This window comes from Salvia hispanica, chromosome 1 (genome assembly GCF_023119035.1).
Source record: "Salvia hispanica cultivar TCC Black 2014 chromosome 1, UniMelb_Shisp_WGS_1.0, whole genome shotgun sequence".
Lineage (NCBI taxonomy): Eukaryota > Viridiplantae > Streptophyta > Magnoliopsida > Lamiales > Lamiaceae > Salvia > Salvia hispanica.
Genome location: NC_062965.1, coordinates 21,131,559 through 21,156,967, shown reverse-complemented (window position 1 = coordinate 21,156,967; position 25,409 = coordinate 21,131,559). Strand labels below are relative to the sequence as shown.

Below are 25,409 nucleotides of genomic sequence, written 5' to 3'. Positions count from 1 at the left end.
ATTTGTGTTATTGTCAAACTCTTTATTTCTTGTTAAAATTTTTGAGGCAACTATGAAGTCTAGTTCTTAGCATCCGTGTTTCTTAATTTGTTTTTCTCTTGTTTTGTTTGAGGACAAACAAATAATTAAGTTTGGGGGAGTTGACAAACACGGATTTTGCATGTTTTTAAGGGCTAGATTTGACTTGTTTTAAATGTCAATAATGCAAATTATGTTCTTAAATTGCATATGTTATACATTTGGTATTTTTAATGTGTTTGTTGATAAATGATAGAAAAAGATAGAAAAAGGTGCAAAAAGACCAAGGTGCAGCAGCCTCTGTTCGATCCCATTCTGCCAGCAAGTTTGAAGTCCAATCAGTGCTTAATTCATACCATTCTCTTCGTCTTCGAAAGAGCTTCGCATGGATATCTCGCACGTCTCAATCGGAGTTCTGTGGAGAAAGTTATGACTATTCTACGAAAATTGCGCAGTGCAGTCAAAGCTGACGGGAATTTAGGCGGAAATTCACGGAAGAAAATAAATTATTATATTGTGAAGCCAAATCTCTCCCATATCTTGAAGGCCACGAAAATTAACCTTTTTCCAGCTTATAAATACCTCTAAACCTAACTAAACCTCTAAACCTAATTTTAATCTTCATCTCAGAGCCTCCAATCCTTACCCCCTCTACACATTCATCCATCTCATATTCCACACCTAATCATCCATCTTCCATTGGAGCGGAGCTCTGCAGATCCAGGCAAGAGAAGACTGAAGATTGAAGATTCAACCTTGGGTTTTATCAATTTCTTTATGTCTAGTACTTTTATTGATTTTACTACTTGTCTATGAGTAGTTAAATATCTTTTGTATGTTTTTTGGTGAAGACTAATATGAACATATTTTGATTTATTGAATTGAACTTTTTCCTAGCTCTTGTGATTGTTTTGCTTGTTCTTGTGCTTTTATTGTTCTTTTGTCTGGCCAACTTTAGAATTATGTCCGTTTAACTAGATTAATAGAGAGATAACTAGTTTTACGTGGTAAAAGGAACGAGTACAACACATAGGTTTATCTGCACTCGAGAGAGGGGACCCTTTGTGAGGACTTGAGTCTTAGGAACTTAAGGAGTTAGAATCTAATCTATTGGAAGGAGACTTTGATAGTTAGAATCTAATCTACTGGATAGGTGCACTCGAGAGAGGGCTTATTCTAGAATCGCGAAAGGTTCTATGAGATTAATCATCACTAGGTCGTAGTGGTTGGATCCTAAAACTCTACATTCTTTAGCCTGTTTTGTATTATTTCATTTTATTTTATTTATTTATATTTATGTCTAGTTTATAAAACCAAAAACAAAAAATAATGCGTGTCTCTAGATAGTATATGACGCTTAGTATATGATAGCCAGTTGCAATCTTATTCCCTGTGTTCGATATCCCGGTACTGACCTTTAGCTATACTAGATCTACCCTGTAAACTTGCAGGTATTTTTAGTGCTAATAAATAGTGCATCAGTATCCCTTCTCTCCCGGTCCCGGTGGAGTCGGATTTCCAGTGATGTGGCGGTAGACTCCTTTGCCGCCGATGGCCACCTTCATTAGGCGAGCCCACAGTGAATAGTTGGAGCCGTTCAATTTGAAGGCTACGGTAACGCTTTTACTTGATATGATCTTCTCGGCAATCGGCTCGATTTGTTCCTTATTCTCGTCGGTCATTTTGATTGTTGGTTTCTCGCCGTCTCGGTCGAGAATTGTATATCTGTTCTGGGATTATTATTTGAGGGCTATGATGATATTTTTCAGAGGCTAACCTGCTCGGATGCCATGTAGAATTGGATAAATTCTTTGTTATATTATTCACAATGAATTTGTATATTATATATAAGCTAGAATAGTGCTATACAAGGTAAGATTTCCCTCAATCTTTTGTCTTATTTGAATACTCCAGAAGATGTCTTGCTGAATACTCCAGATCTTCCAACATTTGTCTTGTTGAATACTCCAGAAGATGTCTTGCTGAATACTCCAGATCTTCCAACAAGGGAAAGTTGGACCCATATTATATCATCACATTTACCCAACCTCACCACTTTGAGCTTGGTTGCTTGTAGTCTTCAAGCTCCTTTGCCTAAATCCTGTTGGAAACTTCATTCCCTTTCTATTCTTAGACTAGATCGGAACAATCTTTCAGCAGTAGCGCTTGATGACTTGTTCACCAATTTTCCAAGTCTGACCACCTTGACTCTTACTGAATGCAGTTTGAAGGGTTCAATACCATCCACCTTTGCTAACCTAACCAAGCTTATTCATGTGAATTTGGCATATAACTTATTGACAGGCTCACTTCCTTCTACATTGTTTGCTAAACAAACAAATCTGATTCATGTTGATTTGTCACGTAACTCCTTGACAGGCTCACTTCCTTCAACATTGTTTGCTAACCTAACAACGATTTATGTTGATTTGTCACGTAATTCCTTGATAGGCTCACTTCCTTCCACATTGTTTGGTAACCTAACAAAGCTGATTCATGTCGATTTGTCATATAACTCCTTGACAGGCTCACTTTCTCCTACTATATTTGAAGGTCTATCCAATCTCGTTCATCTTGATTTGAGTAATAATTCATTCTATGGTAACATCCCCCGCTCTCTTTTTGCTCTCCCATCATTGTTGGAACTTGATCTTAGATCCAACCAATTTAATGGCAGTTTTCAACTCGACAACTTTCAAAGCCTTCCCAATCTCACATTGCTTGTTCTATCCAGAAATAAGTTGTCAGTAGATGTTGGCAACATCAATTCGAGTTCATATGGAGGTCTCCAATTAAAAGGGTTGTACCTAAATTCATGTAACTTGTCCAGTTTTCCCGATTTCATCATGCATGTGGATCTGGAGACATTAGATCTCGCAAACAATCAGATTGTGGGGGTAATACCTAGTTGGATTTTGGGAACACAACTTGTGAATTTGGACCTCTCCTTTAATCTTCTAACAAATCTGCAAAAGCCTTTCCATATCCCTTCTTCTCTTGACACCCTATTTTTGCAGTCTAACCAGCTTAGGGGCGACCTGCATCTGCCCATTCCACTTGAATCTCAACTCTCTGACTTGTCTCTTACTAATAACAGTTTAAGTGGATCAATTCCAACCTCCATTTGTAATGCCACAGAACTGTTTGATCTTGACCTTTCTAGAAATAAATTAAGTGGAACAATTCCAACCTGCCTCTGCAATGCCACACAACTCAGTTTTCTTCAGTTGTATGAAAATAAATTAGGCAGATCGATCTGAGTCGTAACAACATCAGCGGCAGCATACCCCCTTTCCAGCTTGAAAATGTTGGGTTTCTTGACCTGAGTCAAAACAACATCAGCGGTAGCATTCCAAATATTTTTCCTATGAATTGTGATCTACTAACTTATTTGGATCTCAACAATAATACACTAGAAGGGAAGATCCCGAAGTCCCTCAAGAGCTGCACGTCGTTGGCCCACGTGAACGTTGGCAACAACATGATGAACGAAACTTTCCCGTGCATGCTATCATTGTATTTGTTTGTTCTTGTTTTGCACTCCAATAGATTCCATGGGGATTTAAGATGTCACACCACTTGGCCATATCTCCAAATTCTAGATGTATCTTCCATCATTTTACCGGAAGTCTTGAATCAATCAATTTCTTTAGTTGGACGTCAATGATGATACCCAATAATGGAAAGTTGAGAGAGATCAATTATTACGAGGCTGACGTGACATTAATGGTGAAAGGGCAAATGGTGAAGCTTTCCAAGGTTTGGGCAGATTTTAGTACTATTGATTTATCTTCCAATAGTTTCTATAGAAAGTTACCAAATGCGATTGGTGATCTTACCTCACTTCATTATCTTAACTTGTCCAACAATGCCCTCAATGGAAGCATCCCAAAATCATTCGGTCAATTGAGAAATCTCGAATCACTCGACCTCTCGGTGAACCAACTAGCAGGGCCGATCCCGGAGGAGCTTGGAGGGCTGACATTCCTTTCAAAATTGAATCTCTCCTACAATAAGTTTGTTGGAGTGATCCCAAAAGGGCCACAAATTCAAACATTCCCAGCTGACTCATTTGAAGGAAATTCGGGGCTATGCTGTTTCCCTCTCGACATAAACTGCAGTAATACTAATGTGCCACTACCGGGATATGATGAAAATGGGGATGAGGAGAAGGAGATAGAGTGGGAATACGTGTGTGCTGCAGTTGGATATGTTGTGGGAGTAGGAAGCATCGTGTGGCTACTTTTGTTTTGTCGAAGCTTTAGAGAGAAATACTTTGGCAATATAGAAGAGGTTGTTGAAGGCGTGTTCATTGCCAGAGACATGAGAAGAAGACGTGCAAGAAGAGCAGCAGCAGCAACGAATCGAGTCAGGAGGCAGTAATGCTGGAAATGTTATTTGTGTTTTATGTAAGAGAGTGAAATAAATAGTGGTTTAGCTTAGCTTTTGTGGCTCCCTATGTGTTCAATTGTGTGCGTGCTTTTATCTTAAAGTTTGTAGGTTGTACATGTTGGATTAATTGAGTGAACAATTACTTAAAGTTCTCTATGATGATTAACCGAGAACGACGGAGAAGGAGCATAAACTATAGAGCGGAAGCGTACCTTGATCCATAACGAATTGAACGGTGGAATTGCTTTGCAGCGGCTATGGATCTTCCAAACGATGTCTGCCGAGAGAATACAGAGATATCGAATGTTCTTCTGACGTCTGGGGACCATAACCCTAGCTTATATTTATATTAAATATAAACCCCTTTATTTTCTATTCGGTCCCTCATCAAATAGAAAATCACTTTATGGTATCTACACTTATTTCCATAACAATTAAATACACTTTAGCCCAAACTTTAATCTTTATTGGATCACTTTAATTGGGCAACTGAAAGATAGCCATACACATTAAATTAGTCATGTGGAAGTCCAAATTTCTAACAGTACAATGTTATGAATTTTGGAATGAAATGTTACAGAATGGTATGGCACTTTTAAACATTCCTATGTATTGAAATAACTTAGTGACACAAAAGGTTTAGCCAAATGTGTAGAAGTGAATGTGCTGAAGCCACTAAAAGATGAATAAAACAGTTTCATTTGCAACATATACCCTTCTAATTAATACTATATTTTTCAAAAAATTCCCCAAATAGATTTTCACTCCTAACTCGGAATTCAGCTATGCCACTTGTTATTAGCAACGACTGCTTTTTACTTTTCCTATAGAAGAATTGGTAAATATGGGACTGGCCCAACTCGGGAGTTTGGATCGGGCTAACAAAACAACATAATAATAAGGCTTATCCAATAGCCCATGAGACCAACACATTATTTATCAAGTAGGATTGGCCCGGTGTTTGTGGCCCAATTCACCTGTCCTAAATCTTGTTGAACCTAAAATATAGCCCGGCCCAGCCCAATAACAAGCCAATTTATCAGCCAACTAAATTATACTCCCTCCATCCGTCATTAGGAGTCTCATTTCTTTGCCGCATGGGTTTTAAGAAATGTTAAGAAAAATGGGTGGAAAAAAGTTAGCAGAATAGGAATCCCACTTGTATATATTAGTTTTAAATGAAATGTGAGTGAAATGAGTAGTGGAAGGTGAGACACTATACTATTTATGGTAAAAGTGAACCGGGACTCCTATTCGCGGACGGACTAAAATGGTAAAACGGGACTCCTATTCGCGTACGGAGGGAGTATCATTGTATAATGACATTGGATCCAAATACTAAATCTTAAATTTTTGGGTTGGGCCGAGCAGCTTTGACTAATTTTGATATCAAACTTGTAAATTATATTCGCTTCAGCATCAAATATGTGGCGAAGGTTAACCTCTCCTACAATTACCACTCTAAATCGTCTCCTTCAAGTTTTTCATCGAACAACTTTCAGCGCAATGAGTGTTAGGGAAATTTAAAACAGAGAAACAAATAATCGGATATCTGAAAGTCGTGTTTATCACTTTCAGATCAAATCAATTTCGGGGTTCAACCAAAATGTTTGATCGGATAAAATTCAGAGTATTAGAATATCATATGTCTCTGTTTTTCGATATCTTTAAACCAGAAAATGATCAGTAGAAGAAGAAGATGAAACAGTGCAATGAAACATTGCAACTGTTGGGAGATGAAACCGAAAATAACCGAATTTCAAAGGTTTCCAAATTTGCAATTTAGTCCTTCGACTTTCGGAAATTATATTTTCGGATGAATTTCCGATACAATAACTTTGTCGGAAATAAAAAATTTACCCCAGCCAGGGGCTCTGCCTCTTGGACCCCGCTATCCGGGGGCGCTGCCCCCGGACCCCGGTTCATCTATCTAGGAGCTTCGCCCCTAATATTATAACGAGTTCAAATAAGCGTGCACTCCGCACCTCCATACTTAAATGATGTATCATTATAACAATAACCGATCATTCAAGTTAATCCAATTACACTAAAATATCCAACAATCCTCCCCTATTTTAGTGCAATCCTTGATTAACTAAAACAAGTCATCTCAAACATTCAAACTTTTGCATAAATGAAATATCGTAACGATTGAATTCCATATTAGTACATTACACATTCCAAATATTCGAATACCCCGGGTGTCTCTAAGGTTAGAACCCTGGGAACTCCCATTGAATACACGAAGATAATGTACACAAAAGTTTACATATGAATAGTTCTATCTTGACACTATATTTTACTAGCCTATGTCCTTATCCTTCATAAGCATATCGAAACCAAGTCCCAGCTTCTTGAAGCGGCTAAACTTCATGCTTATATAGGTAGCTCCTTTATTCTTGCACCTACATTTGCAATTTTTCAAAAGAACTATTAAGAATCTATATATTCAACCCCATTAACTTGTAGGTCCGAACACATACCTTGGGACGATTTTCAAATGTGTTCCAATCTCCAACATTAAGTTTTCCACATTGAATTCTGCATCTAGTGTCATATACTAAATGGGAATTGGGTATCTTAATATCAGAGATTTGTAGTGGACTTTAATCCCATCCCTATAGCCGATTTGTACACAAGATCTCTACTTAACCCTTTGGTTAAATGATCGGCTAAGTTATCATGAGTTCTTATAAACTCCACAGATATCACACCATCCAAAATAAGTTCACGAATCATGCTATGTCTAACACCTAAGTGTCTTGACTTTCCATTATACACTTGACTATATGCCTTAGCCAAGGTAGCAACACTGTTACTTCTGATAGATATAGGTGATATCGGTTTAGGCCACAATGGAATCTCATATATCAAATTTCTTAGCCATTCAGCCTCTTTACCAGCTGCTGCTAATGCCACAAACTCCGATTCCATTGTTGAATTTCTTATACAAGTTTGTTTCTTTGATGCCCAACATATAGCACCATCTCCAAGACGGAATACCCAACCACTTGTGGAAGAATGATCTTCCATATTGGTGATCCAACTTGCATCCGAATGACCTTCAAGAACAGAAGGAAATCCAGAATAAGACAACCTATAATCCATTGTTCCTTTTAAGTACTTAAATACTCGATTCATGGCTTGCCAATGGATTAAACTTGGATTATGAGTATATCGACTCAACTTTCCAACTGCAAAGGCTATATCGGGTCTAGTACTAATCATAGCATACATTAGTGATCCAATAGCCTTTGAATATTCAAGCTGATTTACAGCAACTCCTTTATTAGGTACGAGTTTTGCACTAGGATCAAAAGGAGTCTTAACTGGAGAACAATCTTTGAAGTTAAATTTTTCCAAAATCTTCTCAATATAATGTGATTGAGAAATGGAAATTCCTTGTTCTCCGTGTGTGATCTTAATTCCAAGAATCACATCAGCCTTCCCCATGTCTTTCATCTCAAACTTAGATGACAAAAATTCCTTTGTTTTATCAACTTGATCTTGGTCAGTACCGAAGATCAACATGTCATCCACATATAGGCAAATGATAACCCCTTTACCGGTAGCATCAAATTTGCTATATACACACTTGTCTGCTTTGTTTAATACAAAACCATTAGACAATACTACGTCATCGAACTTCTGATGCCATTGTTTGGGGGCTTGCTTTAGTCCATAAAGAGATTTTACCAATTTACAAACCTTATGTTCATTACCAGGCATGACAAAGCCTTCTGGTTGTTTGATATAAATCTCTTCATTTAATTCACCATTCAAGAAGACAGTTTTGACATCCATTTGGTGAATTACAAGATTATGTATAGCAGCAAGTGCTAACAATAATCTAATTGTGGAAATCCTAGCAACAGGAGCATAGGTGTCAAAATAATCAATTCCTTCCCTTTGCCTAAAGCCTTGGATAACCAATCTAGCTTTATATTTGTCTATGCTTCCATCCACCTTCATCATCATTTTGAAGATTCATTTGCTATTTAAAGCTTCACAACCAGGTGGTAAATCAGTCAGTATCCAAGTACCATTTTGGATTATAGAATCCATCTCCTCTTGGATTGCCTCTTTCCAAAAAGCGGAATCTCTTGAAGCCATAGCTTCTTTGTAAGTCCTTGGATCATCACCAATAGTAAAGCAATATTGATATTGAAAATTAATTTCATTTCTTGATCCTTCAAGTAAGTACAATTGGAAATCATTTCCAAAGGACTTAGCTTTTCTTGCTCTACTACTTCTCCTAGCCTCAGGAGGTGTATCTATCACCTTTCCAGTAACATCATCAGAGTTACTAGACCTTACAATCATGCCTCCAGGTTTAGGTATAGACGTGAATCTATCCTCATTGCCAAAATCAGCATCCCTTGACTCAATAATAGAGTGCACAGATACATAGTCATTAGGTTCTAAGACATAGAACCTATAACAAACAGAATTTTCTGAATACCCCAGAAACACACAATCTATGCCTCTTTGACCTATGGTTTTCATTTTAGGATCAGTTAGTCTTACCACTGCTCGACAACCCCAAACTCTAAGATAACTCAATTTTGGAGGTTTCTTATGCCAAAGTTCATAAGGGGTAATCTTGTTCCTTTTGTTAGGAACTCTATTCAACAAATAACAGGCTGTTAACATAGCCTCACCCCAAAATCCTTCACTTAGGCCAGAATAACACAACATTGAATTAATCATTTCTTTCAACGTTCTATTCTTTCTTTCAGCTACACCATTTTGTTGTGGTGTATATGGAGCAGTCGTTTGATGTACTATACCAGTCGATTCAAAATACGCTGGATCATAATACTCACCTCCCCTATCAGTGCGAAGAGTTTTAATCTTCACACCATGATAAAGCTCTACACTTTCCTTAAAGATTTTAAATTTATCAAGAGCTTCATCTTTTGAATGACATAGATAGACATGGCAATATCTAGTAGCATCATCAATAAAAGTAACTATATACTTTTTGTTACCAAGTGATGGAGTCGAATGAAAATCACACAAGTCACTATGTATAAGTTCTAATACCTTAGTTTCTTTATTTACATTCTTATTGAAAGGTTGTATAGTTATTTTAGTTAACATGCAAGTTTTACACCTTTCATTATTCAACTCGAAAGCAGGTATCAAACTCATTTTCGACATATCTTTTAATCTCTTATAATGAACATGTCCAAGTCTAACATGCCACAATTCTGATTTACTAACATGATTATCAATACTTGAAGAGGTCATGCAAACAGAATTATTCACAAAAGAGACATCTAGATTCAACCTAAACATGCCACAAAGATAACCAAAGCCAATAAAATTACCATGCCTTGACAGAATGTATTTATCACTTTCTAATACTTGTTTATAGCCACAACTATTCAATACAATACCAGAAACTAAGTTTTTACAAATTCCAGGTACTTACATAACATTTTCTAACAACAACGAATTTCCAGAGGTAAATACTAGGCTAACAGATCCTATTCCTTTGATTGGTTCAGTTGCAACATTGCCCATCTTCAAGGAAGATCCATCTTCAATTGGTTTAAAGTCCTTGAACCATTGACGATCCTTGCATACATGACATGTTGCACCCGAATCAATCCACCATGAGATATCATCATCCTGCACATAAAATGCTTCAGAGATTATTGATGCATAATAATTCTCAACCGAATGATCATTAGGTACAAAAGACGAACCTGATTGCTTTTCCGGATCCTTGGATCCAATTTGACCAGCCTCGTTTCTCCCTTTTCCTCCACCCTTTCCAGACTTACAATCCTTCTTGAAGTGCCCGGATTTGCCACACTTCCAGCAAGTCAGTTTGGGCTTCTTATTCCCATCCTTACTATTATAACATTGAAACTTTCGTTTCCCTTGAAACTTACGTTTCTCTTTACCAGCCTTTGAGGATTCACCCTCTTCCACCATGTTCACAGAAGAACCAACCACGTTTTTAGTATTACCACCAGAACTCTTTTCCATATCACGTATGGACTGTTCAATTTGGAAATCACTTCCAAGTTCGACCAAGTTCAGTTCCTCCTTCTTGTGTTTCAGATTATTTTTAAAATCCTTCCAAGAAGGTGGCAATTTATCGATAATACTAGAAACATAAATAGATTCATCCATTTTCATATCATATTGGGAAAACTGTCCCAATATCCTCAACAATTCATTGTATTGTTCCATGACAGGCCTCGAATCAACCAACAAGAAATTTCTTGCTAGAGGCATCTTCTGCCATATACTTGGCTTCGAGAGAATCCCACAATTCCTTAGCAGACTCTACATTTTGATACACATCAAAGAGGGAATCAGACATACCGTTTAAGATGTGACCACGACATATGTAGTCATCGTTCTCTCACTTCATCCGCCTCCTCGTCTGTTCCAGAGTTTCATTATCAACAGCCTCGGGCATGGGAGTACTTAGAACGTACACCACCTTGAGATTTGTCAGCATGAAAGCATCTTCTTTTGCCAGTGTCTAAAGTCCTGGCCAGCAAACTTATCTAACTTTGCAAAACCTTTCGCTCCTTCCTTCATTGTTTCTTTGTTCGACATATTGATTTGATCTTTGCTAGGGAAATTTAAAACAGAGAAACAAATAACTGGATATCTGAAAGTCGTGTTTATCACTTTCAGATCAAATCAATTTCGGGGTTCAACCAAAATGTTTGATCGGATAAAATTCAGAGTATTAGAATATCATATGTCTCTATTTTTCGATATCTTTGAACCAGAAAATGATCAGTAAAAGAAGAAGATGATGAAAACAGTGCAATGAAACATTGCAACTATTGGGAGATGAAACCGAAAATAACCGAATTTCAAAGGTTTCCAAATTTGCAATTTAGTCCTTTGACTTTTAGAAATTATATTTTCGGATGAATTTCCGATACAGTAACTTTGTCGGAAATAAAAAATTTACCCCAGCCAGGGGCTCTGCCTCTTGGACCCCGCCAGGGGCTGCCGCCCCTTGGACCCCGCTACCCGGGGGCGCTGCCCCCGGACCCTCGTTCATCTATCTAGGAGCTTCGCCCCTAATATTATAACGAATTCAAATAAGCGTGCACTCCGCACCTCCATACTTAAATGATGTATCATTATAACAATAACCGATCATTCAAGTTAATCCAATTACACTAAAATATCCAACAATGAGCATATCAGACATCGGTGTTGTCTTAGTTAATTTTGGTCTTATTTCAAAAATTAAATACGTGGAAAATGATGATATTAAAAAATTGTAATATATATAATTAAATCATGAAATACATCAAATCGCTAACCTATGTAATGAAAGTAGTACTGTGAAATACCTACAATTTATCTAAGGTGTTATTTTAACAGCTAGGGAATTTTGATCTTATTTCACAAATTAACATATGGAAAGAAGTGCTACATCATCCCATGTAAAAAATTTGCTAACATAATTAAAAGGCCTTAGATAATTTTGATCTTATTTCACAAATCAAACTATATGGAGAACAATGCCACATCCTCACACAAAAAATTGCAAATAATCCTATAATTAAAACGTGAAGTCATCGACATATTTTACAATGTCATCTAATTTACTTTGTTTTTCTAGAGAAAAATTACAATAATGCATCGTTTAAGACACGGCATTGCATAGTTTTTCTCCGACAATAAAAATCTCAAACAAGAAAAAGATTTCTTCAAATACTTAGCCTGTCAACTGATCCCGAAGACCTCAAGTCAATTTCCAAGTCTTTCCAATTCTATAGTACTACTACATTATTGCACTGAATTTACAAGTAAGTCACAAGTAATATAATTGTTCCTACAAAGGTTTTTACGATAGTTTAAATCACTCCATAGCCATAAAAATTTCCAATTAATTACTTGTATACTTTTAGGCTAACAGTAATGGTAACAATAAATTATATATAGAAAAAAAATAATTTATCATGAGGAAATTAAAATATTGAAAACATTGTTGTCTCATCAGAAACTATTCTATGATCAATTCACAGTTGTAAATTATTGGAGTTTTCCCCCAATAATTCACTGATTGGGACAACCATTGACCTCAAGTCAACTCATTGTAGCTTTGATGAAATCATGAAAGTAACATGTCAGTCCATTATTTACTTGTGGAATTCACAAAATATGTGTTGTCCTTATTTATTTATACATGTAGTTTATCATTCATTTTCAGAATATAATTGTGTTACATTAACTCACTGCAATAAATTATAGTATTCCCTCTTTCTCATAGGAGGTTTTTGTCTTGTGAGAAAAGTGGAGAGAGAAAATATAATATTTAATATTTATATTAGTGTGAGAGAAATTTTTTTCCAAAAATAGAATTGTGACATCTTTAGTTGGAAAAACTAAAAAAAAAAGTGAGACATCTTTTATAGAACAGATGGAGTATATATTTCAAGTTTTATGAAAATCTAAAAAAATCAGGATTTAATTTTGTTTTTGTTATTTATAAAATTAATGATACCAGTTAAAAGTTTTTAGACAACAAGCATAAAATATATACTCTCCCAGTTACCTAAAAGTAGACTCTGTTTCCTTTTTAGTATGTTACCTAAAAATAGAAAATTTCTATTCTAAAAATTTCTTTCTCTTTAGTATAATGAGACTTATTTTTCACTCACATTTTTTTTCTATCTTCTTATTTTACTAATTTTATATTAAAATTTTTGTTGTTTTAAGTATTATTTTTAGAAAACGGAGAGTATATAAAATGAAGCTGGGCACGTGGCACTTATGTGACTTATGCCAATTATATTCGTTTCATCATCAAATATGTGGCGAAGTTTAACCTCTCCTACAATTACCACTCTAAATCCTCTCCTTCAAGCATTTTATCGAACACTTTTCGGTGCAATGAGTATATCAATTTTGCCTTAGATAATATTGGTCTTATTTAAAAATAAAGAGTAAAGTACAATTTTGATCCTAAATATATGACTGAAATAAGAAGTTGGTCCAGAACATTCACTTTTTGAAATCGAGTCCTAAACAAATGATATCATCGTCGGATTGGTTAACGGTCAACGGACTATTAGTGAAATTTTGACTATATTAGAATTTTAATCCATGGTTAATTAAAATAAACATTCATAAATTTCAATGTCAAAATTTAATAAAATTTTCATTTCGTAAAACAGCTTTATATCAATACATCTTACATGATATGTCAATACATTGCTTGTACAATGTCAATATGAAATTGTGTTCACATTGGCATGTCTTCGTGTTGATATATTTAATGCACTATATTAATATTGCGTTTTAAACCCTAAATTGATACTACCTCCGTCCCTGAAAATTTGATACAATTTACTATTTTGGTCCGTCCCTAAAAATTTGATACACTTCACTTTTACTATTTTTGGTAGTGGACCTCATATTCCACTAACTCATTCGTACTCACATTTTATTATAAAACTAATACTTTAAAAGTAGGACCCACATCCCACCAACTTTTTCAACTCACTTTTCATTACATTTCTTAAAACCCGTGTTGGGTCAAAGTGTAGCAAATTTTGGGGGACGGAGGTAGTAGTTGTTATTATCTTTTTAATATTAAAAAATGAAAAACGAAATTATACATTACAATTTATAGATTAATAAATCTCTGAAATCCTATAGACTTAAATTAACTATAGTTTGCAATTAGGGATGAGTTAACAATTGATCACTATCGCATTAACATATAATTCCTTTTTAGAATAAACTTATGATGATTACCCATCCACCCATTAATTAATCTTTCAAGTGGTCGTCTATTTAAACCCACATGCATCTTTCTTCATTTGTAACACAAAAAGAATTATCAATATCCTCTTTCACAATGCTTTCAAACTTGTTGTTCTTCATTTGTATATTAACTTCGTCTTTCATTTTCAATTGCTCATTCTTATAATAACAAATGCCTTCTTCATCAGGAAATCTTGTTGCTTCAACTCAAGCGTGAGTTGATCTTCGATTCCTATCTTCCAACAATACTTTGGCGATGGAATAAAAGTGCTGAGTGTTGTCTGTGGCATGGTGTGCAATGTGATGCTTCTGGCCACGTCGCTAGTTTGCAGCTCGTTAATGAGTGTATTTCTGGGGGAATTGGGGATTCATCGACTCTCTTCAAATTTAAATATCTGCAGAAGTGTTACGAGCCCTAATTGCCTTTCTTTAGTTTAGATATTGTAGGGATTTGATATCTTTTCTATATATTGTTTTTCTTGTTAGATAAGTTAGGGTAGAAGTATTTATTATAAATAGGATAGATTGTTATCTTGTTATTCATTCAACCAAAATCAATATTTCGCCCAACTTGGCTTGAATCACAAATCAATTGCTGCCGACGGAAATACTCCCGCGCTCAGCCTCATTCTGCCGCCGACCCTCACAGGCGCCGGATTTATCCGTATTTATCTCTCCGCCGACCCTAACGGGCGCCGGATTCTCTTTATATTGTTATTTTCCATTTTATCTGTTCGTTAGGAATTTAGGTTTCTAACAACTGGTGCTTTCATCCAGAGCTCATCCTCCATCCATGAATTCCGATGATGAAATCATTCTATCCCACATGTTCGATCGGATTATGGAACGCTTCGACAAATTGGAGTCGCGTATGGACGCAAACGACCAGAGACTTGTGAAGCGTCGGTTCCGCTCGCCGCAAGAACTTGACCATGAAGATCAGCCGCGGACGAGGAACAAATCGTGCTGGGGACCACCGCCAGACCGCAGCCATCTGGGATACTCATATCAGCACCCAACTCGTCTCCGCTCCTGCCACAAACAACCTCTCGACTGGCTGCCACCAGCCCTCCGTCCTAGTTCAAGTTGGTATCTGCAGGGGCTTCATCTGACACAGTCGCTGCAGCCGGCAACCAGCCCGAATTCCTGTTGGGTCCCACCAAGAGTGCAGCTTGAACAGCCTACGCACCAACCACAGCGCCCACCTACATGTTGGGACTATCGTGTGCAACAAGAATCTCAAGCATATGATCAGCAACACCCCACAACAGGTTCATTAGAATATCAAGCATCTGAGTGGAGATAGTGAATCTGTACATTATACTATTGATCATTGGGACTGGGTTGATTATGAGGACGTTGATGCTAGCTTCATGAGACAACCAGTTGAGGATAAGACTTGGTTTCCGGCGAATGAAATTGCCGACCCAAGTGACAATGTGAAGGGGAAAGGACAGGTGAGTAATCCGGCAACTACATCCAGATTTCATCCATGGCAGCTGGGTAATTGCCCGACGCCCCGCGCTGCTGATTCTCGACGCCTCTCGCATCCCCATCTCCTTCACGATCTATCTAGCAGCTCTCTACCTGCTGCCCTTGCTGTTCCGCCACCACCACTGCAGCGCTCTCCCTCCTGTTGGTCCCCACCAGCTCCGCCGTGCAGCCCCGATATCAGTGGAGAGGAGGGCGGTTTGTTAGACAGTGACCCGCCCCCACCAACCGTGATCTCTCAGCCGGACAGCCCTGATACCAATCCAACATTGGTCCCTCATGTTGTACTTGCTGTTGTCCCCAGCTCAAGGAAAATGGAGATTTCAGAGGGTGTGAAACGCGTCAGCTCTAGTTCTTCTTCCCGCAAGAGAATAGCTATCAAGCTCCTGACTGAGACTTTTATTCTTCCGATCCTGAAGGAAGTCATGGAAATCTTGTTCCGAGAAGGATTTATCAGGTTTAGACGGATATCTAGTAGGGGGTATGTACAAATGAGTGGCCAAACTGGTCGTCAGGGAATTGATAAAGTGAGATGTTCATCAATCCAGTGTGCGTTTGACCCAGGAGGATACTCATTGCCAAAGCATTTGCTTACAACCGTTGTCGTTGTTTCGTGGTTTCGTGGTTCCCACCTTGAGGACAAGGTGGATTTCAACCGTGGGGGAGTTGTTACGAGCCCTAATTGCCTTTCTTTAGTTTAGATATTGTAGGGATTCGATATCTTTTCTATATATTGTTTTTCTTGTTAGATAAGTTAGGGTAGAAGTATTTATTATAAATAGGATAGATTGTTATCTTGTTATTCATTTAACCAAAATCAATATTTCGCCCAACTTGGCTTGAATCACAAATCAATTGCTGCCGACGGGAATACTCCCGCGCTCAGCCCCGTTCTGCCGCCGACCCTCACAGGATTTATCCGTATTTATCCTCTCCGCCGACCCTAACGGGCGCCGGATTCTCTTTATATTGTTATTTTCCATTTTATCGGTTCGTTAGGAATTTAGGTTCCTAACAAGAAGCTTAACCTTGCCTACAATCACTTCAACAATGATCGCATTCCAAAAGGTATTGGCAATCTGACTTGTTTGACACACTTGAATTTGTCACATGCTGGCTTTGGTGGGCAGGTTCCTTTTGAAATTTCATCCTTGACGAGATTGGCTAGTCTCGATATCTCCAACTACATTGGAGAGATTATCCTTGAGCACCCAAATTTGGAGATGCTTGTCCAAAATCTAACAGAGCTTAGAGAGCTCTATCTTGATCATGTCAGTATCACATCCTTGCATGAAAGGAATAATTGGAGCCATATTCTATCATCACATTTACCCAACCTCACCTCTTTGAGTTTGTCTTATTGTAATCTGTTTGGCCCTTTGCCTAAATCCTTTTGGCAACTTCATTCCCTTTCTATTCTTCGACTAGATCATAACAATCTTTTAATGGTAGCGGTTTCGGACTTGTTCACCAATTTTCCAAGTCTGACCACTTTGACTCTTTATAACTGCAGTTTAAAGGGTTCTATTCCGTCCACATTGTTTGAAGGTGTTTCCAATCTCATTCATCTGGTAACATCCCCCAATATCTTTTTGCTCTCCCATCATTGTTGTATCTTGAGCTTAGTAACAACCAATTTAATGGCACTTTTCAACCCGACAACTTTCAAAGCCTTCTCAATCTCACATTGCCTTCTCTCTCTGGCAATAGCTTGTCAGTAGATGTTGGCAACGTCAACTCTAGTTCATATGGAGGTCTCAAATTAAAAATGTTGTACATAAATTCATGTAACTTGTCCAGTTTTCCTGATTTCATTAAACATTTGGATCTAGAAGAATTGGATCTCTCAAACAATAGTATTGCGGGCGAAGTACCTAGTTGGATTTGGGGAACACAATTTGGGGTTAATTCTATTTGTGTTCTAGGCTACAATTCATTAATGAAATGCATCAGATATATGCGTCTTAGGGAAAGACGCATGACCCTCATGCGTCTGTTAATTTTTTAATTTTTTTATTGAAAGACGCATGACCCTCATGCGTCTTTCCCTAAGACGCATAAGGGTCATGCGTCTCTATTTTGAACATATCGCGACAGACAGAGGCAGAAAAACCATTCTGTGAAAGATGAGAGAAAAAAAAGGAGGCAGCGCGATTTTGAGCTAATTTCCGGCGATTTCGTTAATTTTGCCGGAGATTTCTTCCATCTTGTCGTTATATTTAGGTAAGTTTATCTCTTACTCTTAATTATTGAATAATATTGTTAGATTAGGTTGATTTTCCCTAATTTATTAAATTAGGGTTCATAGGAAAAAAATTGTCCCTAATTTTTGTATTTGTTATATTTTCTTATGCAGAAATCATGCAAATATTTGTGAGTTTGTATTGGGGTGGTAAAATAGTTCAACTTCCACACTTGGGTATTTGTTATGATCCACCTCGGGCGAGAGGCTCCATTATATTGAATTCGTGCGTTTCGTATTCTGAATTAGTTGCAATGATATGTGGTGCAATGAGAATAGATATGAATCAACACGTCATTCAAATATCTTGGAGACATTGTCTAGTCTTTGCATCCACTATGAGTTATATATGTACTGAGATTTACACTGATCAAAGTGTGGAGTTTATGTTCAACGATGCTCAAAATTCTACTCGTTGTATTGAATTGTTTGTTGAGTATACACCTGTGAGAAGTTCGGAAATCACACCAAGTGTTGATTATGGCGTTGTTGATTGTGGTATTGGATCATCGGCGAGGGTTGAACATGTGAGCTCTGATCGTGATATGAGTGTTGCAGATGCTGTTAATGTTGGTGTTGGAATAAATAACGACTTAGATGTTGCAGATACCCTTGATGATAATACTCGCATTGTACGAGATAATGATGAACCATTGTCGCCAGTAACATCTGAGGCAGATGCCAGTCTAAGTGAGGATTCTCTTGGTGATGCTTCTGATGATGAGATAGTAGTTTGTAAACCCGTTGTGCAAGGTGAACAACCGCTTCCAAAATACGTTCCCAAGGGGATGAAATTCTTTCGCAACTTACCAAGTGGTCCTTCTGAGGTACTTGATGAAGTTGGTAATGAATAGAGCAACATGTACTGGGATGAGAGACATCCATATCGGATTGGTATGGGAACAAAATTTGACTCCAAGCTCCATGTGAAGACGGCTATGACTATGTGGAGTTTGTGGCATCAAAGACAGTTTAAGGTCGTTGAGAGCAAGTTAAGAAGGTGGCATGCCGTATGCAAATTTCCAGCGGGAACGACAGAAGATGGGATAGCTATTATCAGCGAGACCGACGCTGAAAAAGCGAATGAATGCTCGTGGGAAGTCTCTGTTACACAAAGGGCTCATGATGATCTTTGGGAAATTAGGAAGTGGGTGAGACGACATACTTGTGAAGGTCATCGTGTGAATAGAGGACATGCTAACTTTTCATCAGCGATGATTGCTCTGTGTATACGACATCAAATACAAGAAGATGTTTCTTTCAAGGCCTCGAACATAAAAACATATATTCATGAAAGATTCAATGTGGTGATCAGTTACAAGAAGGCATGGTATGCACGGAGAAAGGCTTTAGAGATTGTCTTTGGTGGATGGGAGGAATCATTCAGACAGTTACCAAGCTACATGCTTGAACTGCAGTCACAGAATCCAGGCACAATTGTTGAGTGGAAGCACAACGAGCTGTTGAGTCACGGACGTAAAAAGGTGTTCAATTATGGTTTTTGGGCATTTGGAGCTGCTATACATGCTTTTCAGCTGGCCCAACCAGTTTTAACAATTGACGGGACTCACCTTCGAGGAAGATTTAAAGGTAAATTGCTTGTTGCTTGTGGTGTTGATGCTAACAAAAAATGCTTGCCTATTGCATATGCCATTGTTGATGAGGAAACTGGCGACAGTTGGACATGGTTCTTGAAACATGTCAGAATTCATGTGGTGAAATACCAGAGGGAGGTGTGCATCATATCGGATAGGCATAAAGGAATTTTCAAGGCTATGGATTCTGATGAATGGAAAAAGGAGCCGAAATGTCACCATAAATTTTGTTTGATCCATGTGAGGAAAAATATCTTGCAGAAGTGCAAGGGTCCTACTGTGAAAGGCATGGTGTGGGCATTGGGTGCTACAACTCAAGAGCGTAAATATAAGAGAAGGCGGCGTGCACTGCATGAGGAAAGCCCTGATGCGATACGACAGCTGAACAGGGCCGGAAAAGAAAATTGGTCTCTTTGTTACGATGATGGACTTAGATGGGGGGTTACCTCAACAAACATGTCGGAGTGCTACAACAATGTTTTGAAGGGTGTAAGAGAGTTGCCAATTAGAGCTTTGATTGATCTCACATTTTGGAGAACAGTGGAATGGTGGGCACAAAAGAAGACAAAAATACAGCACACCGAAGGTCGGTTAACACCGTGGGCGAGGGACAAACTTGCTGAGAATGATGCCAAGGGGCAAAAACATCACATTTCTGTACTTGACCGAGGATTAGGACATTACCAAATTCGAAGTCAGGCACGGTTAGAAGATGGGAAGCCAAAGGGCAACAATGTACAGAAGGTGCAGTTTGAAGATTCTAAGTGCACTTGTGGGAAGTGGCAGACGTGGAGAGTTCCTTGCTCACATGCTTGTGCAGTTGCTAGAGATAGAGGTATCGCTATGTTTGAGCTCATATCTAAAAAATTCCACAAATCTACATGGGAAGCACAGTATTCTAGTCCTCATCCATGGGATGCACCAAGACACGAAGATTATTGGGCTAAACCTGGATGGAAATTGGACATCACCCCTGAGCAGTTGCTTCCTCGAAGGCGTGGCCGTGGTAGAAAGAAGAGGATACCTAATCAAATGGATGTCCGCGAGGAAGGTGAACCGAAAGCTCCCCGCCGTTGCAGGAATTGTGGGCAAGAGGGACACGATCGAAGAAATTGCTCAGTCGGTCGTGTTATGTAGTTTCTAGCAGCCTATATGCACAAGTAAGTTCTTATAATATTTCTTGCTTTAAGTAGATAATAATGCTGACATAATAACTACTTTCTTGCAGTGTCTTGAAGAAATGAAGGTTTATGCTGCTATGTGTGTCACAGTGTGAACTACTTTTTTATAATTGTGAACTACTTTTTTTTTAGTGTTGGACTACTTTTTTTTAGTGTTGGACTACTTTTTTTTAGTGTTGGACTACTTTTTTTTAGTGTTGGACTACTTTTTTTATAATTGTGAACTACTTTTTTTTTAGTGTTGGACTATTTTTTTTTTAGTGTTGGACTACTTTTTTTTAGTGTTGGACTACTTTTTTTTTAGTGTTGGACTACTTTTTTTTAGTGTTGGACTACTTTTTTTTTAGTGTTGGACTACTTTTTTTTAGTGTTGGACTACTTTTTTTTAGTGTTACTACTTTTTTTTAGTGTTGGACTACTTTTTTTTTAGTGTTGGACTACTTTTTTTTTAGTGTTGGACTACTTTTTTTTAGTGTTGGACTACTTTTTTTTAGTGTTGGACTACTTTTTTTTTAGTGTTGGACCCTCTGCAACTGGTCGAGGTTGTACGTGGATGTTCTGAACCTCTTCTTCCTCATTTTCCTCTTCTCGGTCATCATTTTCTTCTTCAAATTCATTTTCTTCTTCTTCTCCTTCTCCTTCTCCTTCTCCTTCATCATCATCTTCTTCTTCAACTCGTTGAGGAGCCATGAACTGATAATTTTGGAAGTATGAATCGACTGATGCTCGGGCTCCACTCCATTGCGGCTCATTTTGGCTTTGTGAGTATGGGCGACGACTCCAATCAGGCTCAGGTTGGCTTGGGGAATAGAGGGGACACCCCCACTGTGATTGCGACTCCTGGCTTGGATACAAAGACCATTGAGGTGGGTCATACTCTGGATTCATAGGCTCTGGTTGCACATAATCCCACTGCTGCTGCGACATCCTTATCTGTTTTGTGTTACCGTGCCCACCAGTTCGAGCACCCCCCACTCTATGACTTCGACGTGGTGGAACGTCTTGTGGTTCAAAAGGCATGACCACATCGCGGTGTTGGGAAGTTGGTACTCCATGACATCACCGTGGTTCGTTGACTGAAGGGCATGCCTAGCGATTTCACGAAATCGTCGTATTCTTGGGTCTATTTCTTGTTCAGTAGTCATATGCCAAATCTCCTGAAAACCCTCAACCTACATAAAAGAAAATCATACAAATATCAATACGTATATAATAAATGAAGGCATATAGTTTAATATCACAAACTTACAACTAATCTAATCGACGAAGCCGACTCGTTCATCCCAGCAGTTGTCCGTACCCCCCCAGGTTGAGTTAGGTACGTCACTGTAATCTTGTTATACCACGCCATATATCCCGGATTCAATGGAATGTTTATGGACATCGTCGCGGCATCTACGGTTGCCTGGAACCTTTCATACCTCATGTCCCACTCCCCAATGAAGAACTGATGCATCTTTTCCCAATCAGTACCCTTCTTACCACGCCGATCATTTTTACCCAAATGATCGGCGTTTTTGAGCATCCTATCTATGGATTGAGGAATCCCCTGGTATCGATTAAATTGTCTGCGCACTCGTCCAGCCTCATGCGCCTCGACATACGACCAACATACCAAATAAGTGTCGCACATATAGCACTCATTCACATCATTGCAGTAGTCTGGCAATATGCGATCCACATATGGTGTCCATACAAACTAAAAAAAAACCAGCAATGCAAACGCAAATTAACTTCATAATAAATTTATACATTAAGTAATCAAAAGAGAAAGTCACCTGGCCAGGTTTAATCAAGGATATTTGATCACGGTAATGCTCCACCGAATATCTAGGAGCATTTCCTATCTGAGTAGTTCCTTTCCATCTATAAATAAAATTGGTATAAAAAAAAACTCAAGATGCATAAACAAATAAATGTTTAAATATATCACCTAGCGCCACATGGCGTATACGGCTCGTGCACAGGCGCTACTACGAATGACGGCCTCAATGTAGGCATTCTTTCCCACGCCCAAAGCTGCAGAAGAATCATGGGCCCGCCCAACTCTTTCCTCTTGTCCACGGAAGCCTCGCACAGATAATGATACAAGTACGATAAAGCTGCACTTCCCCAACTAATATTTATCACATCGTCTTGATCCTCAAATGCATTTAGCCACATGAAATGAACCTTACACCCAGTAGTGTCTGGTAGAATCAATCCTCCTAACAAGATTAAGGCATGGATACGTGCCCTTTGGATGTAGACATAAGGAGGTAGGTCATCACCCAAAGGTATCCTCGTTTGGTTGATCAGAGCGGTCATCAGCATACCGCCTTGCTTTGTCTCTGATGCTGCATCGGGTATCCATCCCAACAAATCTCGGCACTTGCTGGGCCAATCATCATATCTGGTATGATGGTCACGGCCTGTGAAAACACGACCGTCCGCTCTCAAGCCCCACAGGACTTGCACATCTTCTAGGGTGACTGTCGCCTCTCCAACCGGTAGATGGAAAGTATGTGTCTCCGGCCTCCAACGCTCAATCAAAGCAGTTATAAGCTCGTTGTCGACCTTCATCGACTTCCCACATTCGATCACGCCTCCAAAACCAAACATGTTAAGCCAATGCCTCACATTGGCATGAATATCCACATCCCATGTCTTACTTTCCGTCCGGCGAACTTTGAAAATATGTGATGTGCCTTCCGTCAGTAGTTTATTTGATATGTGTTGTTTCTGAAGATATAGAACTGACGGATCTTCAGGTCCATATAACAATTGCCCTCTAGAACTTGAAGTTGTCATCTAATCCTACAAGATTTTCACAAAACAATAATTACAAACAAGAATCCACCCAATTTAACAACCCAATGTATGGTGAATTCCTCACATTAATTTCTGAATTTTGTCCATGAATTGGAGACAAAAGACTTAACAAAAATATCAAGATTCAACAATTTTTCTTCCCTATTTGGATAAATTTCACAACTTCAATAATTGGACAAATTTTACAAACATATAGAATCAATTGCTTGCAAATCATCAACAAAAACCCATTACAATTAACAAAACAACAAATCATCGGACTAATTGAACAACTTCATCAAAAATCTAATTTACAAAATCACCTAAAACCAAAACAAAAAAGCCTATTACCAACGAATAAGTGAGGAATGTTGAAGAATTAAAGAAAACTAACCGAAATCAAACGGAAAATTGGAAGATTTCGCCGGGATTCGCCGCTAATCGCCGGAAATCGCCGCTGCCTTAGTTTCACAGAATGGTATTCTGCGTTCTGCCTCTGTCTGATATGTTCAAAATAGAGACGCATGACCCTTATGCGTCTTAGGGAAAGACGCATGAGGGTCATGCGTCTTTCAATAAAAAAATTAAAAAATTAACAGACGCATGAGGGTCATGCGTCTTTCCCTAAGACGCATATATCTGATACGTTTCATTAACGAAAGACGCATGATCCTCATGCGTCTTTCCTAAACTGGGAAGCTAAATAAAGTCCAGTATTAATTTGGAATGGCTATTGTAGCCTAGAACACAAATAGAATTAACCCACACAATTTGAGTATTTGGACTTGTCGTTTAATCTTCTGACGAATCTGCAAAAACCTTACCATATACCTGCTTCTCTTTGGTTCCTACACTTGAACTCCAACCAGCTTAAGGGCGTGTTGCAGATGTCAATTCCACTTCAATCTGAACTTCAGTACTTTTCTCTTGCTAATAATAGTTTTAGTGGATCAATTCCAATCTCCTTCTGCAATGCTATAAACCTCCTAATTCTTGACATGTCTAGAAATAAATTAAGTGGCAGCATACCCCCTTGCCTCCTTGAAAACATTAGTGACCTTGATCTGAGTCGAAACAACATCAGCGGTTACATTCCAGATACTTTTCCAGTGCTTTGTGGGCTAAGTTATTTGGATCTTAACAATAATGCTTTAGAAGGGAAGATCCCAAAGTCCACTGGAAGTTGCGTGTTTTTGGAGCACATGAATATTGGGAACAGCATGATCAACGACACTTTCCCATGCATGCTAACGTCTCTCTTGGCTGTTCTTGTTTTGCACTCCAACAGATTCCATGGGGATTTACGATGTCACGGAAATTGGCAAAATCTTAAAATACTGGATGTACCATCGAATCATTTTTGTGGAAGTCTTGAATCAATCGACTTCTCTAGCTTGACGGCTATGGTGCGATCGAGTGGTGGAGATTTCGAAGGCGGTTTTGGCCACAAGCTTGACGTGACATTAATCATGAAAGGGCGAATGATGGAGTTTCACAAGATTTTGTCAGACTTTAGTACCATTGATTTGTCTTCCAATAGTTTCTATGGAGAGATTCCAAATGCAATTGGCGATCTTACCTCACTTCATCAAATTAACTTCTCCCACAACGCCCTCAACGAAAGCATCCCAAAATCATTTGGTCAACTGAAGAATCTCGAATCACTCGACCTCTCCGTGAACCAACTTACAGGCTGGATCCCTGAGGAGCTTGGAGGGCTCACATTCCTTTCAAAATTGATCTCTCCTACAATAAGTTTGTTGGAGCGATCCCAAAAGGGCAGCAAATTCAAACATTCTCAGCAGATTCATTTGAAGGAAATTCTGGGCTATGTGGTTTCCCTCTCGACATAAACTGCAGTAAAACTAATGTGCCACCACCGGGATATGATGAAATGGGGCAAGAGAAGAAAGAGATAAAGTGGGAATATGTGTGTGC

General features: G+C 38.5%; 3 protein-coding genes across 3 annotated transcripts; 2 read left to right on the top strand and 1 right to left on the bottom strand.

The window, feature by feature from the left end:
- Positions 1–18,765: 18,765 nt before the first annotated feature.
- Positions 18,766–20,637, top strand: LOC125189827. Its single transcript, XM_048087056.1, has one exon. The coding sequence runs from the start codon at positions 18,766–18,768 to the stop codon at positions 20,635–20,637; it is 1,872 nt and encodes a 623-aa protein (XP_047943013.1).
- A 973-nt stretch (positions 20,638–21,610) lies between these two features.
- On the bottom strand, positions 21,611–23,471 carry LOC125189820 (serine/threonine-protein phosphatase 7 long form homolog). Its single transcript, XM_048087051.1, has 4 exons — positions 22,615–23,471; positions 22,460–22,547; positions 21,931–22,380; positions 21,611–21,853 (listed from the first exon to the last, which is right to left on the bottom strand). The coding sequence occupies exons 1-4, from the start codon at positions 23,469–23,471 to the stop codon at positions 21,611–21,613; spliced, it is 1,638 nt and encodes a 545-aa protein (XP_047943008.1).
- An 887-nt stretch (positions 23,472–24,358) lies between these two features.
- On the top strand, positions 24,359–25,324 carry LOC125189816 (receptor-like protein 54). Its single transcript, XM_048087047.1, has one exon. The coding sequence runs from the start codon at positions 24,359–24,361 to the stop codon at positions 25,322–25,324; it is 966 nt and encodes a 321-aa protein (XP_047943004.1).
- Positions 25,325–25,409: the final 85 nt, after the last annotated feature.

What these genes read in the sequence shown, in the direction of transcription:
- LOC125189827 (XM_048087056.1), top strand. Translation starts at nt 18,766, where the DNA reads ATGTACTGGGATGAGAGACATCCATATCGGATTGGTATGGGAACAAAA.
- LOC125189820 (XM_048087051.1), bottom strand. Translation starts at nt 23,471, where the DNA reads ATGACAACTTCAAGTTCTAGAGGGCAATTGTTATATGGACCTGAAGAT. An exon ending in CCTTGATTAAACCTGGCCAG is followed by an intron (nt 22,381 to 22,459) that starts GTGACTTTCTCT and finishes GTTTTTTTTTAG; the next exon opens with TTTGTATGGACACCATATGT. An exon ending in CTTCGTCGATTAGATTAGTT is followed by an intron (nt 21,854 to 21,930) that starts GTAAGTTTGTGA and finishes TCTTTTATGTAG; the next exon opens with GTTGAGGGTTTTCAGGAGAT.
- LOC125189816 (XM_048087047.1), top strand. Translation starts at nt 24,359, where the DNA reads ATGTCAATTCCACTTCAATCTGAACTTCAGTACTTTTCTCTTGCTAAT.